Source organism: Manacus candei, unplaced genomic scaffold (assembly GCF_025592945.1).
Source record: "Manacus candei isolate 608988 ecotype Guabito, Panama unplaced genomic scaffold, ASM2559294v1 h1tg000005l, whole genome shotgun sequence".
Classification (NCBI taxonomy): Eukaryota; Metazoa; Chordata; class Aves; order Passeriformes; family Pipridae; genus Manacus; species Manacus candei.
This window is the reverse complement of record NW_026138053.1, coordinates 15,896,965-15,914,310: the sequence shown is the minus strand read 5'-3', so window position 1 is coordinate 15,914,310 and position 17,346 is coordinate 15,896,965. Positions and strand designations below refer to the sequence as shown.

Below are 17,346 nucleotides of genomic sequence, written 5' to 3'. Positions count from 1 at the left end.
AAATAAATCTATTTTTGAGAGGAAGAGAACTTTACTGTTCTCAGGCTGAAGGCACAGGCATGCAGAGTTTGTAGAACAGAGGGCCATCTATCTTGTCCCCTGTTTCTGACTGTGACCATCAAAGGATGTTTAAGGAAAATGTAGAAGAAATAGAATGTATGTCCTAATGTTCCTTCCTCTGAATTTAGTGATTTTTAATCTGAAAGTTATCTGGATAATCGTGTTTAAAAACTGATCTCAGTGAATGCATCTAAATCCATTCACAACTTTAACTTCCACAAGAATATAAATATTAAAGAAACATTTCTGAAACAATACATTTCTTCTCTGTAATAGCAAGGCAAAGAAAGGCCAGACTGTGCTTCTCAAGTTCAAAGCTACACTGGAGCTAAGCTTTCACTGAAGAACAGCTATGCCCATCACAACTGCTATTTCAACGTGCTTTGCCTCTAGAGGTTGTTTTCTTTTATGCATGTATGTTTCAGGTGTTGCTTACTGTTGGGGTTTTTTTAACTACTTTATTTTAAAAAAACAGATTTCTGCAGCCATGTCACTGACTCACCTGATGGTACTATTTAATATTTTGTTTCTACTTACAGTCCCTTCCTTAAAATGCCTCTCTTCTGAAAGAAGTCTTCTATTGAGTAGCCAAGCAACCTAAAACCTTCCTTCTAAGATTAGTCATTGAGTCATCTTGCAGCTTATTTAATCCTGTATTTCATACAAGTTCCTTCTCTTGACGCTGGAAGAATTCCATTCAAGGTCAGAGAAGGCAGTCTTTCTCAGCTGGCAGCTCCTTGATCCTATTCTTGATGAAACTTTGCAGTGACATTTATAAGCATGAAGTAGGATTAGAGAATGCTCCTGTTCTCACATGGTGACTTTTTGTAGCCTGGGACAAGTATTCTTGCTCCTGCCACACCACCTTTGCTTTCCTCCAGATCAGCTCTGATGACTTGCTCATAGACTCTTTAATGAAAATCTTCAATCATCCATACATGCCTGTTTTTCATGTTGTAAATGTGCTTCTTCCCTTATCCTCCACTGCTGTTTCTTTAACCATTATTTTTGTAATTTTCTCCTCTCTGTCATGATCTTCTGTATAATGCAATTCAGTGACCTCATGATCCTGCTTATTTTCATTGCCCCTTCCTCTTCTTACAGAGCTAGCTGCTCTTCTTTCCCCCTTGGTGTGTCTGCCAGTTTCTGCTCTTTGTTCCTGCCCCGTGGTGTTTCAGTTAGCTGTCTTTGCTCTTACCTTGTCTTCATCGCATGAGTGGCTACTTTTCTTTTCTGTGTCTCTGTGTTTCAGATCATCATTTTCTTCAGGCATCTACAGTTCTTGAATCTTCCATGATGTGTTGTCGTTTCTGCTCCTTCACGTCCTTAAATCCCCTTTAAAACTTGATTCTATGTACCCATGGCAACAGTCGCTTCAGATTCTGTGACCAAAGCAAGCACTGAATTGCTTCTGCAGTTCTTTTCTTGTTTACCATATCACATAGAAATGGGAGAGCTGAATTTGCTTATCTGATGACTCATAACTCTCCACTAGAATTGATGTTTGAGCCCTTTTCCTCAGAGCTGAGTGAACAACTCCTGAAGAACAACTCATTTAGTGAAAGTAACCTTTTTTCTTTTTTCTAGTTACCGTAAAACAGAATCTGTTGGATTTTTGCAAAGACTAAATACTGAATGGTTGTTTAGGGTTTGATGAGCCTTGGAATATTCTTCCACAAACCTTTAGAGAAGAAAAGTCAGCAATGGGCACCACGTATCTGGTATGGTGAGGGAGGAAATAGGATAGGCCAACTTTGTTAGCAGCCATCTGTCACTCCCACAGACACTGCCTCTTGTGTGTGAGTGATTGAAAACACGTGAAACAATGCAGTGGGTTCAGTCTGAGGGGATGGCTTTGCAAACCCTTGGTAAAGGCTACTAGGAAGCTCTCAGTCAGTAAGGACAGCTACTGATAAGCTCATCACAAAATATTGCATGATACATAGCACCAACTAAAATGTTAAGGAAACTGCACAGGGGTTACATATGTAACATGTACATTGTCAATTAAGAAATTAGGAGTGAAATGCAGAAGTGGCTATGGTACGTAGAAGAATGCTTAATTAAGCAGGGATGTAGGTGTATACAGGGTTGATTGAACTTGTGAGATAAGGTTTTGGTGTGGTTTCTCATATCAGTAATACTAGATAGAAGCTGCTTATCTGATTGTACAGATTGTGGAGAGAACTAGTTCTTTTAGCAGAAGACTCTCCTACAAATAAGATGCATCTTGACCATCTGTTGCCAGATGGAAGTGTTCTACTTCTGAATCACTGGCTGCAGTGACATATTTAGACAATGAATCTTTCATGGATAGATCCAAAGCACAAATACATGTTGAGGTTATTTTTTGTGTTTACTTGACCTTAAATTATAGTATGGCTATATACTCTTGTGAACATACTGTTGTTTCATAGATAGCAAATCTAGCAGTTTGCACTCACCCTTTGTGAGAAATCCCAATTGCCTGAATAAGAAGTACATAATTTATCACTAAAAAATGCAAACACAACATAGAGGTCCTATTTCACTGTACATTTGTTTGAGGAGTCTGAACAATTCAGCCTATGTACTTTGATAGGCAGTGTAGGCAGTATTTTGGTATCCAGGCAGGCCCAGAACACAGCTCACCGACTCATGTACCTTCACTTACTGGTCTTTACTTAAATTTCCCTTGTGGAAAAAAAAAATTGTATTCTTTCTTTTTTTTTCTTTAGGATATTTACTGTGATTTATTTTTTTTAAGTGAACAGAGATTAGGAAGAAGAAAAAAAATTTCCATAAGCTAACTGGGGACTTTACAACTATGCAGTAAAATTTCAAGTCATTGCTGTTTTAATGAAGTATAAGGATGATTATCATGCTTAAGTTCTTTGAAGTTTAATTGTGGCTTTTTACACATATTATTATGCACAAATTAGGTCTTATGCAGAAGTTGAGGACTACCAGTGAATTTCATTTCGTCAGAAATAATGCCAGGTTTTAGTCTTACATGAACTGAGTTTATTTGGCCTGAAGGAAATAGAACAAATAAGTGGAATCTGAAGAAATAGCATGTAGAGATTAATATATGCTAGCCTACATCAAATTTTTCTCGATGAGAAATAATTGATACATCATTATGCTGCAGTGTCATAGAGTCTCTCATACTGATGACATTGTGCACCACTTTGATTTTGAGAAAGAAGAATTATATCCGGTGCCATCTGTTTGGCCATGCAGAATTTGATTAGATAGTCACATGAGGAAAGTACTTAATATATTTTAAGATACAGTTGAAAGAAAAGCAGCAGCTAAAGAGTGGGAAGAAAACCATTACAGTGTATTCAGCCCAGCTTACCAAAAATCCCCATCAGGAATTCTGCAGATCAGCAGTTCAAGACAACTTGAGATGCAGCTATTCTTAAATACAAATTAGTTTTGATATACATGTGATTGGGGTGATTTATGCTGCTTTATTGTACTTTTGGTGAACACTAGTGCAATTGATTTTTTCTGGAAAAAATATTTAGAAATAGTACATTTCACAGGCTGGTATGCGAACTAACTTTTAATTTTAATTAATACAGGATGGAATTGATCCTTGCAACAGAAACAATAATATGTGATATTTATATCTGCTTAAAACTAATCAACATTACTCAAAATTTAAACATTTTGCAATTAAGAGAATTCAAAAAATCAGGACAGAAATGTCAATACTGAACAAATTTAAAGAAACCACAGTATAACTTCACTTACTCTGCTATAATTTTGTTCTAATACTGTTAATGAGGCAGAGAGAAAGTACGTTAATCAGCTGGATAAGTTTTATCAGCAGCTGTCTCACACCTGATTCCAGATGACACTATATGACAGACAGGGCAATGTCCACTGCTCACGGTGGGCCAACTCTACATTCACTGTTGGATAGTGCCTGTGACTGATCAGACCCAGAGTTCAGATAAGGAATGCGCAAACTAGAAAAGAATACAGGAAGTGTGGTTGACCAGAAAGTACTGCAGTGACTCTAAATACTCTACTGAGCACTGAGTGAGGCAATGACTTGTGAGACGAAAGATGCTTCTCACATGTAAGTACAATCATGGATACATCAGTCAAGCTTGACTCACCCGCCGCCTCCACAGCACTCCCAGCCGTGACTGTGAGGGACTCTCGGCAGCATTAATTTTAGTGTCATCAGTGTGTAATTGAAACAAACCCCTTTTAATTTCCATGTTTTATTGGTCAATTACTTGTTCAAAACTTTTAGGATTCAAGAATTGGTTCCACTGGGTTTAGAACAAGTGCAATGTCATTCCCCCATCTCATGGCCTGTGTCATTCATACCTCACTGGGTGTTGATAATACAGAGAATGCTGCAGCTGATTTTACCTTGTCTGGTAAATCCATTCCTGACTGAAGAGCAAGCTGCATATTAAGACTAGCTTTTTAAAACATTCCACGTATTTTAATATTTTGATTCTAAAACAGAGAGCAAAATGAAGACAATAAGCCATTCCAAGATCTATATTATTCCAGAGAGTTAAACTGCACTAACTATTCTAGTGAATCTCTGCAGAGATTCCCACAGTTAGCTGCCTCACTGTGGGAAGGTGTCTGTGTAGATGCCTTCTGAGTGGCAAGGGCTTCCTGCTATTATGGTGGAGGGTCATTGTCATGTTTGTGGTGGATGGGATTTCATGTCAGCACCAGCTCCTTCACTCCAGTGGGGTCTTTTAAGTACAAAACTACAGGATTAAGATTCACCTTGATTTCACAAATGGAGTAATTTTATGGAATTCTTTTATTGGTTAATCCCATATTAATTTGCCTGCTTGTAAAACAAGTGCATTCTTCCCTCATCTTCTTAAAAGAAAAATGACTTTGTTACTTCTGATACTGCGGCTTGTTGGGCAAAACTTAATCCTGTCACTACAAACATAATCCCATGAATCCTCTTCTTACTGATAACACTTTTTACTACCTAAACTCCTGTGGGAGCTTTTGATTTGGTGTTTGACAGGCTTCCAGGTCCTCTTAATGTTAATCTTCAGATAATGAGTAATCTAAGAAAGAGAGGGATATAGTTTCTCTGGTTTATAGCTTTCATCTTTTATGGTAATAAGATTGTCACTCAATAGTCTTTCAATTCTTTAACAGCTTTTGAAAAATTTTATCTAATTTCGAGACAGAAGAGCACAATTTAGCTTCCAATATCATCACAAATGAAACACCCATCAGAAGGTCAGCAAAGAATGAAGAAACAAGACATTTGTGCAACATATATGGAAATCACTAGGGAAAACATGTTGGTATCTATTGCACTGCCTCCAATCTTCCAGTAACATTCTCCCCCACATTTCATTTACACTTGACATACATGTTGCTGTCCATTGACAATCACTGACAGCCTGGCAGATGTTACAGGGACCTTGTTGGCTATGGATGGATACACTGTGAGGTGGAAGGTTATTTGGAGGAAGTGGCAAAGCGAGTAACTGCTCTGGGCTTCAGAGGGACAGAGCATCTGAGTTCATTACTGAGGTTCACCAGTTAGTGGCACTCATGAATTTTCAGGTAGCAAAAGCAGCCAAGTGTGCCATTTCCTGCTCTCATCAGGGTGATTCACAACTTTTCTTCTCTCATATGTCTCTCAGCTGATAGCAACTTATTCTTACAGAATTTATATTTCTTTCTCTTTCTTGTCATTAAAATTTCATCATCTTTTCTATTCTCCATTCTCCATTACCTCTATAAAGACTATATAGATTTGGCACATAAAAATGGTTTGCTACCATGAAGATTTTCTTCATAGCACAGTGACCTTTTTTTCCTGTTTTCTTAACAGAACAGACACATGCTCTGTTTACCTTCTGCAAACCACTACATTTTTACCACATTGGAGAATGTAAGTGCTACTGATAGTTCTAGTGAGCTCTATATGCATTTTAGTAGATTTTTTTTTTTTAGTTCAGAGTGCATCTTACATCTCCTGCTTATTGGTAAGTATTTTTGCATTAGGATAGGGGAACTTCACCCATAAATGGAAAGAGACAAATGACATGGAAGATGCCATTTGTATTTTTAGATAAACTCCAAGTTATAGGGAAACCTGTGATGGAACAGACATTTTAGAATGTTACAGTAGTGTCTTAAATCTGCTTGGCACTGGCTTTCACCAAAAATGCTGAAAGACAAACATAAGAATGGCAACTGTGGATAATAGATGTGGCAAAATAGTGAGATTAGGGGACTCAGTTTCAGAACTAAGGATATTTGAGTTCCTTTTGCTGGCTGTGGCAGAAATATGGTATTAAATAAATCCTTTGAAGTCATATTCAAGCTGTAAGCCCAAGTATTTCTTCTTCTGTTTCTGAGTAACATTGGAAGTTATTAAACTCTAGGCATCTTACTTTTTTACATTAAAAGTTGATTAGAGTTTCCCAGAGTTCATTGTTGATGTCACATCTTCAAAGGAGGTCTCCCTGTGAACCTGAAGTACCTGGATCAGTAGGCATGCCTAGAAATTGTCTGTAGAATTGATTTTTAGGCAATATACAGAGCAGTGACTGCTTTTTTGTAAAAACTTTCTGCTGTTTTGGCCATGGTCTTGCTGCCAAATTCCTATCCCCTTTAGACAGCAGCCAAGAGTTGGTGGTTTAGGGGTTACAGTGATAGCACTGGGATGACAGTTGGCCTTGATTGTCTTACAGGTCTCTTCCAACCTTAATGATTCTATGAAAAACCCACCCTAGAAACATGAATGCAGTTCTCTCATGTTGAGGAGAGATATAAACTGAATGGATTTTGATCCAAATGTGATCAGAGACACTGAGAGCAGATTTGCAACAACTGTATAAACTGTGGATGTTCAGCCTACAGTGCTAATTGTGAAATTCACCTCTGGCTCCTGACCTGCCGCATTTAGAACTGCAGGAGGGTGCTTCTGCTGAGGGAAAATGCTCTTGTCCAGAGCTCCTCCTGGAGGTGTGTGCTTGCCAGCTTTCTTCCCAAAACAGCACAGATGTGAATATGACACCCTAGTCTAGCGGTGATGCCATGCGGCAGGGGTAGGCTTGTCTGGAGAGGGATCCTGTAGGTTGTTGTTAGGCATACCCCCAGAACTGCAGCTGGAGGGAGGCAGACTGCCTAATGCATACAGGGTGGTACTGCCAGAGAAACTGTTTCATAGGCTGCCTAGTAATTAGTTACATAAAAAGACTTCATATCACTAAAACAGAACTAGTCCTTTAACAGGAGATATTTATAGGGATGCTCGTAGCATTTCAACCATTCTCTCACAGATGGCTTCTTGATGCCTCATTCAGGCTCACTCATCTTCCTCCAAACTCATAGCAGCAACCTCTAGAGAGGCAATTTCACATATCAGGTGTGTTTATTCTGTGTAAAGAGTGTTCCAGGCTCCAACCAGTGCCCATCTCCATGCTATTGAAAGAAAAAATTCTGGCACACATCTCAGGCTCTAGAGTTCATCCCAATTTCAGCGCATTGAAAGCTTTGGACATTGGCAGACACATATCTGCAGTACTTACACAAAATTAACAAGAACATGTCACTCCTTTAATGCCATGTTGGAGACAATGAATCTTAGGCCCTTTTTGTTCTTGAGGTAGTAGCTGCAGAGAAGCCACGTATTGGTCCTTAATGCTCAGAGCTGGTTCCCTTTTCTTCAATGTATTGTTAGCACTCATTAAATAGTAAGTAACTGCTATGTTGATGTCTCCTTAATGAACTGAGCCTATAGTCCCACTGTGCAGTAGCTGTGCATGCACATCTCCATATGCATTATTAATGGTTGTATTATGTAACTGTATAATGGAGTGTCAAGGAGTCTCTGGGACTCTTGCCTGAGTGAGGATTTGAATGGAATATGAACTGCAGAGTTTGGCCTTGTATGCATACAAGTAATTGATCAACAGCAGAGCAACCTTTTCTATTTGCTTGATAAAAAAGTTCAGCCTCTAATGATCTGAGAGAGAATTCAAGAACATATGCCATACTTACTTCCTTATGAAGTGCTTTTTTGTTCATTGCTTTGGATAAACACAAACTGAATGCAGATTGCTGCTGTGTTTTATAGCACCAACGACTGGGCTAAAAATGCCCAGAGTCACAGGGTCACAGCAAAAAATCCCCCAGCTCCCAGGGAGACCCCAGCTGGTGTATGCATAGTCTCATAGAACAGAGCAACACCTCTGCCTCCACATCACTACTGACTCACTCATCAGGGGAGGGAGGCACAGTGTCAGGCTGCCCCAGCCACCTTCATGGTGGGAGCAGAGCATCAGAGATGCTTGGTGCATTGCTGGGAGCCGGGCTACACACACAGAGCAGAGTTTGTTTTTCTGATATTGCTTGGAAGCATCTGCTTTCTCTTCTCTTTAGTGTGCTGCCTCCAGGACTTTTCAACCCCAAGCCTTGCATAAAATATGCACGTGCATAGGCAGGGCATGGGAGGGAGAAAGAGAAGAGTCAGCTGCAGCTTAGTAAAGCATCAGAGGAAGAAAGGGAATCAAAGCTGAATTTGGGAGGCCATGGAAGAGAGAGAGAAGGAGACACAAGATGCTGAAAGATGTGCTGCATGCAAGAAACTGAATTAAAAGGGAGTATGTGAAAAGGATAAACTGGAGGGAGAACACAGGAGACTCGAAGGAGAGAGCATATAAAAAATGAGAGAATGGTGAGACATAAATGAAGAACAGTGAGGAGAACAGCTGAGAAAAAAAGAAGACAGCTAATGGACTATTTCAGTACCTTTTAGGAAGAGCCTAGAGGGAAGCTTTTACAAGTAGAGTTTTAAAAATGAAGTAATCAGAGCAGTAGTGGTTGTTGGTTTTGTGGGGTGTTTTTAAGGAAGAAGAGAGCAATCTAGAGGGACTACCCAGCATTTAGAAGTTTTCTAATTCTTGAAGATTCTAGCTTCTCTAGAGATTTTAGTCAATTTACTGTATCAGTCATGGGCTGATTCGTAGTATCATTACATCCAGAGTACTTTGTTCTCTGCTCTACTTTTCCTATGGCAGAGATTAGTAGGGCAGGTTTTTCTTTCAGGCAGTTATTGCTTTTTTCGGTTTGTTTTATTTTTAACAACAGATCTTAACTTTTTTGTAAGGGATTAGGAAAGTTTTTTGTAGCTGCAATGTTGAGAATAAATAATTTGTGGATCCTTCAGAACTAAAGATCTACTGTATTGAAACTGCAAGACACGACTTCATGGCTTGGCAGTTCCATTTAGTCCTGTGTTCCCTTGCTTCTGTAGAAACCTGGTAGATTAATATTTAAATTTTGAACATTTTTAAGCCTTCAACTAATGCCTCTTCAGCAAAGTCCTCTAGTATAAACTTTAAGAACATGCTAAAGTTTCTTTGAAGTCAATAGAATTAGAAAAGCTCTGCAGAAAAGAGATAAAGGATGTTTTGTTGAAGTATTCAGGGATATGTTTAATATACTTTTAAGTAAAAATCTTTTTATAGATACTGCTATTTGGAACAAAAGTGGCTCTAATCAATTTAACAAAATAGTAACACCTAAATTAGCTTGAAGCTCTTTCATACTGGAATAAAGGAAAGCACACAAACAGTTCTCTGTTGTAATGCTGTAATGCCATTCCTTATTTTGGTACAAACCTGTGTTTTAAGCAGGCCTTTTCTAGTTTGCTGTGGGCACATTATTATAAACAAGGATAGCTTCTTATAGATGGACACTATATACTTTGTTTCCTTCACAGGTGAACATGATTTCAAATCGTGGGCATCAGTCTCAGAGAAACCACATGATGTTGCCATGCTCGATATTAGTTGAGGTAAGAAAATACTGTAGATACATTGCTAAATCCTTGAGTATATTTTTTTAAGAAAATGCTCTCAACAGCTACCAGCATGTTTATGTTTATCTCAACATGGTCTGCTCTCTGCAGTTGGTGATCTCGGCAGCTGTGAATAAAATTCCTGTCCCTATACTGTACTTTTTTTTCTCCAATTCTTTCATAAGAGGGAATGGAGTCCATATGCCTTCAATTTCACTTTAAGTGATGGTGATGTTCTAAAGTGCCAGAATCCAGGGGAGCAAAGTAATATAAATATTGGTGATTAAATCTTCATAACAATAGTCCATGAGTCTAGAATTCTTTTCATTCTTAAACCACCTTACATTTGAGAGTGAGTATCATTATTTTAATTATAGAGTTAGGGAGCAATGGAACTGAAGTTCAAGGCTTTGTTTAAGGTTGTTCAGTGTCTGTTAGGAACATTTTGGGATAATACATGTTGAGTAACTTAAGCAGCATCTAAAACAATTTATGTTTCTTTTTCTTCTATTTTTGACACTTCTTACTGAGGTACTATAAACAATTAATTTTCTTTTTCTGATGTTTGTAGATCACGTTTATAGCAGAAGTCAATCTGATTATATTTGCCCTGCAGTGGAGCTGGAGCTGCAGCACAGCACAGATGTAGTTGGGTGTAGTTGGTTCTGTCTGATCTGCCTTTGTAGTGGCTCGCTTCAGGCCCACCATGAACTCAGCAGAACTTGCCACCTGCAGGGATTCTGGAGTGCCTGGCTGCTGTGACTATAGACAAACAGCTGACTAGGTTGGCTGTTTGTGCTAACCTAGGATTAGATCCCTAGGGATATGGATAAGGATACTGCACAGACTAGCTGTGTGTGGCCAGGGGCACAGTCATTGCACTGGAGTGTGTGGGGCTGGCAGACACAGCCTCTTAGTACCTGCAGTAAAACTTATGCTAGCAGTTAGGTGTGTGTTACCTTGCAGTCATGCAAGGCCTGTGGTGTGGAATTGTCCCATTTCGAGCTAGATGCAAGCTTGGACCAAATTATATTGCAACAAATATATTATTATATAACAATATATATCTTTCAGAACCCAATAAAATATTGGTGTAGAGGAGAATGGAACTCTTCATAGGACATGTTTTACACTGGCAATTCTGTTTAGGGTAGTACCCGTTTATATTGGCAGAGGCTTTGTTCTCATTTCTCTTAAAGCATTTCTACATCTAAAGCATTTGGATCATGTAAAAAAAATTCAGCACCATTTTTCTTATCTTTTAATGCATGCTAATTATAATGAAAAATCCTGATGGTTCTTCCAGGGTTGCCAGCTGACTTGGTATGAGGGAGCCTGAGGGAGACTATTAAGCTGTATTTTCAGCACAATCTTTCCTGACTTACATGTGCACACTGATGTCACTGGATTCTGTGGACTGCAGATCAGAGTAGAACGTCTTCAGATAAACATTTCTTAGGCTGAGGGAGAGTGGGGGATTTGCATTCAGTTTTCTGCTCAGCCACAGACTTCATGTGCCATATTGAGTGTGCCACTTGGGCCTTAGTGCAGAGGCAATTGGGCATTGTTATTCCTGGATTTCAGGCAATCTGTTTAGTAGCAGTTGTTCTAGGGGTTTCAGTGGTGCTTGGTATTGGGCTTCAGAAGTAAAACTTACGGAGCTTTAAGATTCCTCTGTGAATCTCCTTCCTAGACTCTGTGTCTTGGTACCTATCTCCTTACCTCATACTAGTGCTGGGAAATCAGTGCTTTTGTTCCTGTGGGATGCATAGATCCTTCTGTGATACATTTAGAGTTATCTGATAAATGGAGAGTGGGGGATGTCATAAACTGAGAGAGAAAATAGAAGCATGTTAAGCAAAAGTTTTTTATGGTGTAAACATTATGACTTAAGTGACCTTTTCTGAAGAAATTTTAATTCTCCATGGAGTCTTTCTTCTTTGCTTTTTAAATAAGTTAAGGTGGGGGTTTTTTTATCAGCACATTTTGGAGGTTATTTCCATGTGGATTGAAAATTGCTTCATTGTCTGGCATTATTTCTGTCACATAATTTCAGGATTAAAAGGTGTTCCAAATGTTGTATAATTTTTAATTCTTTTTTTAAAGCAACTGGATAAGACAAGTATGCAATATTTGAGCAGCTGATTTTAGGTATTTGGGTGATTAAAAGATCTGTGAGCTTTCTTAGCCTTCCTCTAAAAGCCTTGTTATATGTTCCTCACTTCTCTAGCAGAAGAAATTAGTCAGCTCATGTACATGAAGAGCATGATAAGCCAACAATTGTGCTTACACTTGGACTGCAGCTTGTGAGCAAAAGAAGGTACCAGGTTTGGGTTCAAGTATCTGCAGACACAGGGCCACAAGACCAAGTCCTCCCTACTGTTAAAAGGCAGCCATGAGGTGCCAGTTGCAGTAGTGGTCACTCACTTGGTAGTGATTGCCTGGAGTGACCTGATGTGTTTGCACAGTTTATAGGACTGGGCTATCTGTCAGAGAAACTGCTTATTTGCAGAGGCACAGTACTAAGAGGCTACTAAGTGTGTGGCTTTTTCAGCCTGTATTTCAAGAATTTATTTTGCATGGAACACAGTAAAAATCTGACTTCCTGAAGATCTGTTAGCTTTTATTGTCTTAACTATTAGAGTATTTGAGCAGGTGTAAATGGGATACAGGGTATGACACAGGACTGTACACAAGTCCTAGCTTGCTTCTCAGAGAAGTGTGTCTGAGCTCCCCATGCTGCTGATGTCCTGGCAGCACTTTCTCCTGAGCTCTACAGCAGTGGTTAAACAGAGGCTTAGCCCTCAGCCAAGGCTTGGCCTGGCACTCCTGACTGGGAGCTAAGCAGGGGCAGCACTGTGAAAGCTGTGAAAGATGGTCAGTAAGTACCCTAGCCCAGGAAAGAGATGTGAATGTGCTTGTTGGAAGTTACAGCAGGGAATAGTTACATACGTGTGAGTCAGGTTCTATTTCATGCTCTTTAGAAAAATATTACTTTTTCATGAGTAGCCTGCAGGTTAGGAGTAAAAGAAACTGCAGAGATCAGTTATTTACATTAGAGTAGTTTCTCTCTTGCAACAAGGCAGAATAAGGTTTTCTGCACTTTTTAGAGCTTGCTCCCAAGCATAGGCTCAACACTGCTAAGCATTGATGTCAGAACAGGTAGATCTAGTTTCTGTGCTCTTGCTCTTTTTAACACTAGTGATTTTTTTTCCTAATTAATTTCTAACTTTGAGAGAGAAATCATCTGATAAGATGTACAGAAACTTTCATTGATAAGAGAAGCAGGGTCTCTGTATACTTGATTCTTCTCGTGATACTAAGCTTTATACCTATCAGAATGTCAGCTTTTCTCTACTGAACAGTCTTATGAACTACTACTGTCAATGTTTCCAAACATTTCTGTCCTATTCAGTTCACAAATGATAGAAAAGATGCACTTGGGTGTTCTGTCATGTGTTTCAGATACTTTCATTAATCTAATTCAAAGAGATGAACCTCTTTTAATCTGTCGATCCTAGTGGATAGAACTAGAAGTTCACGTCTTTATTCAAGCTGGAGGAAAAAATGTGAATTCTGCAAGACTTTGCAAGCTTAAACCTGAATCTGCATGGCAGAACCTGAACTGTGCAAACATGTTACATGCTATTGCTGTTAAGAGCTTCTGCTGGTTCAAGGCATCATTTATGCAGTCTCCTATGTACCTGTCTTCTGTATCAGACATTGAATTCTAATGGCATGTTGCTGCACTTGTTTATTTATTGTTTTAATAGTACCTATTTCATTAAAGAAGTTAATGTAAGCATCAGATTTTGAGATTTACCTCCTCAAAACCATACAATATCTTACGTTAGTTTCTCCAGCAGTACCAATTCATCCAGCTGTTATGACAGACCATAACTTTAGATTCCAAAGGACAATTATTGTCCAAAGGTATTGTTCAATTTTCCTTTGACCTGAGTTTTCCCTACCTTGCCCATTGTTATGCAAAACCTGATTTATTTCTGCTTTCTCTGAGATGTTTTAACTATTTGTTGATAAGTGAAGTATTTTTTCTAACATATATGCTGAAAACAGATGTCCAGGTAACACCTGTGAGGTAACATTTGCTCTCTCTCTTTAGGGGAAATACTTGGGACAAGGCAGTCTAACTGCCTGCTGGACTCAGTCTTAATGACCCTAAATCTAATGGTCTAATCTTGTAACTTCTTAGTATCACCAGGTGCAAACTTTTGCTAATCTTTCACACTTCTGCAATTTTAGGCTTAGGCATTCTCATACTAAATTAACCAACTGTATTACTATCATTTAGTAATTTAAACAATCTATATTATCAGAGTTTTTCCAGTTTTCTCTTTTCTTTTTTTTTTCCACTTTTGCATATAAATATACACACTAGAATCTCTACAACAGGTATAACTCTTTCACCTGTCATAAACTTTTGTAATTAGACTATTATTAACTCCGGCAGTGGGCAGATGCTTTAATACATGTACCTGTGAGAATATTGTCTTCTATGTACTTCAGATACCTCAGAATTATGTTCAACAACTACCTCTCGACCTACCTAAATTTTGTGAAAAAATTACTTGAATGTGCAAGGAACTTCTGACTTAGCATAGAGCTCTGAACTGTGCTTAACTACACTGACAGGCTTTGTCCTTTTTAAAGTTTTTTCTGGGATATGTTTTATAACAATACAGCAATATCTTTTTTTCATGCTTCTCGGGAGACCCTGGCTGATATTTCTCTCTGCCTTGGTTATGCACTCTGCAGAGCTCCTTATGCAATTTATTCTCCATTGAATTGCGAGCTTTTTTATAGCTGAGAATCAAGATGATTCAGACAATTCAGAGCTGATTCAACAGCAGGAGGTCAATCTTAGTTTCTCCTTTACCCTTCGGTTTTAAGGATTTATTTTCTGCCTAAGAAGGACATTATTTATAATCTCTCTTTTGTATAATTTTCTCAGCCTACTATTTTCTTCTCCACTTTATTTTTTTTTCTGTTCCCAGTACCTAAGTAGCTTGTCAACAGTCTTAAAAACTGGGTAAGGCATTTAGCATAGATGCCAAAACTAGTTGTTTGTGAGTGACTGGACTGCAGTTGTGTGAACTTGCAGTGATACTGGAAACAGAAAAGTTATACAGAGATTTAATAGGAAAACTAAATTCATAAATAAATAAACTATAGCTGAAAACCCTACTCCATAGCTTTCAGTGACTTTGGCTGTCTTTGGTGGAGTGTTGTTCCTTCAATTCAAAGTAGCCCTTTGGCGCATTTTGACTTAGGGAAAATATACTGCATATTTCTTGGAGTCTGGGGAGAGAAAGCTTGTTTTCTTCTAATCTTGCATGCCATTAACTATTCATGGTTTATGACTTCAGATAAAAATACAATCCTAACAGGTGGCACAAATAAGTTGCTTTAGGAAAATGCATGAGTTTTGAACTAGGAAGTGAATTGCTTAGGCTGTCTTTGTTGTCAAATTTGTCCAGGATGTCAAGAGATCATCTTACAGAGCAATTCTTGTGACTGACTGTCTCTAACCCCATTACAAAAACAGAAAAAAAAATTATTGATCCTTTTAAAATCTTGCTGAGTTTGATGTATCAATTGTCTGACAAAGAGCATGGAGGAAAACTGCATGCAAATTTCCCATTCCAAGGAAATTTGGAAGGAAAAGAAGAATAGCAAAGTTTGCCAACTGAGACTCTGAGTTTTGTAAAAGTTATTGCCAAATATTGATAAACCTACATTTACTGTGCTGTTCACTTAAGTAACTTTTGGATTGAAATGACCTTACATGAAAGTAATTAATTCACAATTCTTTTCAGTTGCTAACTTCTATAACTCATTTTAGTAATAATTTGCAATGAAAAATGTATATAATGAAGATCTGTTCTGGCATTGCTAGTCAGGAATAGTCCTCTGTTAGAAACAGTGGGGGCTCTGGCTATCTGTATAGTATTTCACTTTCAAAACCAGCAACATGCTTTATTTGACAATGTCCTGAAAAATTAAACTTCCAACCATATCTAACAGGATGATTAACATTCAGAGAGAAGAGGATTTCAATATTAATCATTCACTGAAAGCCATGCAACTGAGAGAGAATGAACTGATGCTGATGAAAAGCACTAACTGTGCTAATGAAACTTTTTAATGTCTTCTACTGACAAGGCAAGCATTGGAAAGCAGCTGCTTTTTGAAATGGAGAAAGCATAGTAATTCAATAAATGTTCTTTATTAGTAATGTAATCTTCCCAAGCGATTTCTGAGCTTAGCTCTCATAAACCAGTAACACTCTAATAAGCATTTGCACTGTAGCAGGTAATTGTTTAAGACTTGTATAGTAGAGAACCAGATGCACCTAAATGTCCTGTGTGTAAGAGTGGTGCCAGTCACCCCGGGCAATGCAGAAATGGGCCACCTCCCCCTCTTTGTTCATCCTCTCCTGCTGGGACTGAGGCGATGGCAGGAGCCAGTCAGGTGAAGTGGGTGCTGCTTCCCCTGCTTTTCATAACGCCTGTTCGACTTGTAAGAAATAGATCAAAGCACAAGAAGGCAGGCAGATACCAAGGACAGTAGGATCCAAGGGAACTATTTTCTGAGGGAAACTAATCAATGAATGATTTTTTTCTGGACTTGTCTTGAAGTCTGATGAGGTTCCCAGGCTTTTTGCTCTTCTCTGTAAGGAAATGACTTTGTCAGCCCTGACCATGAGAAATGCAGGGAGAAAAAAAATTCTGGTATCCAGTGAATGCATTGGGGTTTACCACTCCTGCTGGCTCTCCTAGAAGGGAGGGCATTGTGAGTTCTGTACCTGTTGGATATGAGCATGTAGTTGAACTTTCCTTTTTCTGTGGGATATTTTTAGTATGTGTAGGGATATGTTTAGACAGTGGATGTCTTTTCTAAGAATTTCTATAGTGTAAATATCCCAACTAGTTTACAAGTTTTATTACTCTGTAGTTCTTTAAAACACCCACACTAGTGATCTTTTTCTTGGAAACTGAAGTGAAAAGATTATGTAGAAGTATCTATTAATTGTATAAAACTAATGAGATATAGCTACTGGGGTTAGGATTAAATTGCTGTGTATCAACAGCAATGAAAATTTCTCCTTTCAAGATTTTTTTTTTCTATCTTTGTGGAAGATTCTGTGACAAAATCTGCTCTGCTTCCCTGTTTATGTTATCCTTGTTTCTGGAGTTGCTAGTTGCAACATTATTGTAAGACAGTTGAGATATTAAAAGTGTATGATTAAAACTGTCTGGATCATATACATTGTTTAAAGTCAGACATAATACATCATACATGGTTTTTCCTTAACTTACTGTTGACTTGGGCTGTGTAACTAATGTCAAGGTCATCTAGGACAAATCTGATATTGTTCCCATTTCTGTGGGATGACTTTTCTTTTCTTCTTTTTTGTTTTTTTTTTTTTCCTTTTTTTGCTAGCTGAAATTTTCAAT

The 17,346-nt window shown here is 38.3% G+C and overlaps 1 protein-coding gene across 4 annotated transcripts in view; it reads left to right on the top strand.

Annotated features, from left to right (window-relative positions):
* Positions 1–17,346, top strand: part of PLPPR5 (phospholipid phosphatase related 5) — a 161,331-nt gene that overhangs the window by 35,390 nt on the left and 108,595 nt on the right. For all 4 annotated transcript variants that reach the window (XR_007907156.1, XR_007907153.1, XM_051803673.1 and 1 more), the window contains exon 2: positions 9,791–9,865. Coding sequence is in view for 2 of the 4 variants with exons in the window: in XM_051803673.1 (XP_051659633.1) it covers positions 9,791–9,865 (75 nt within the window). In the remaining 2 variants the exon portion in view is untranslated. The remainder of the gene's footprint in view (positions 1–9,790; positions 9,866–17,346) is intronic.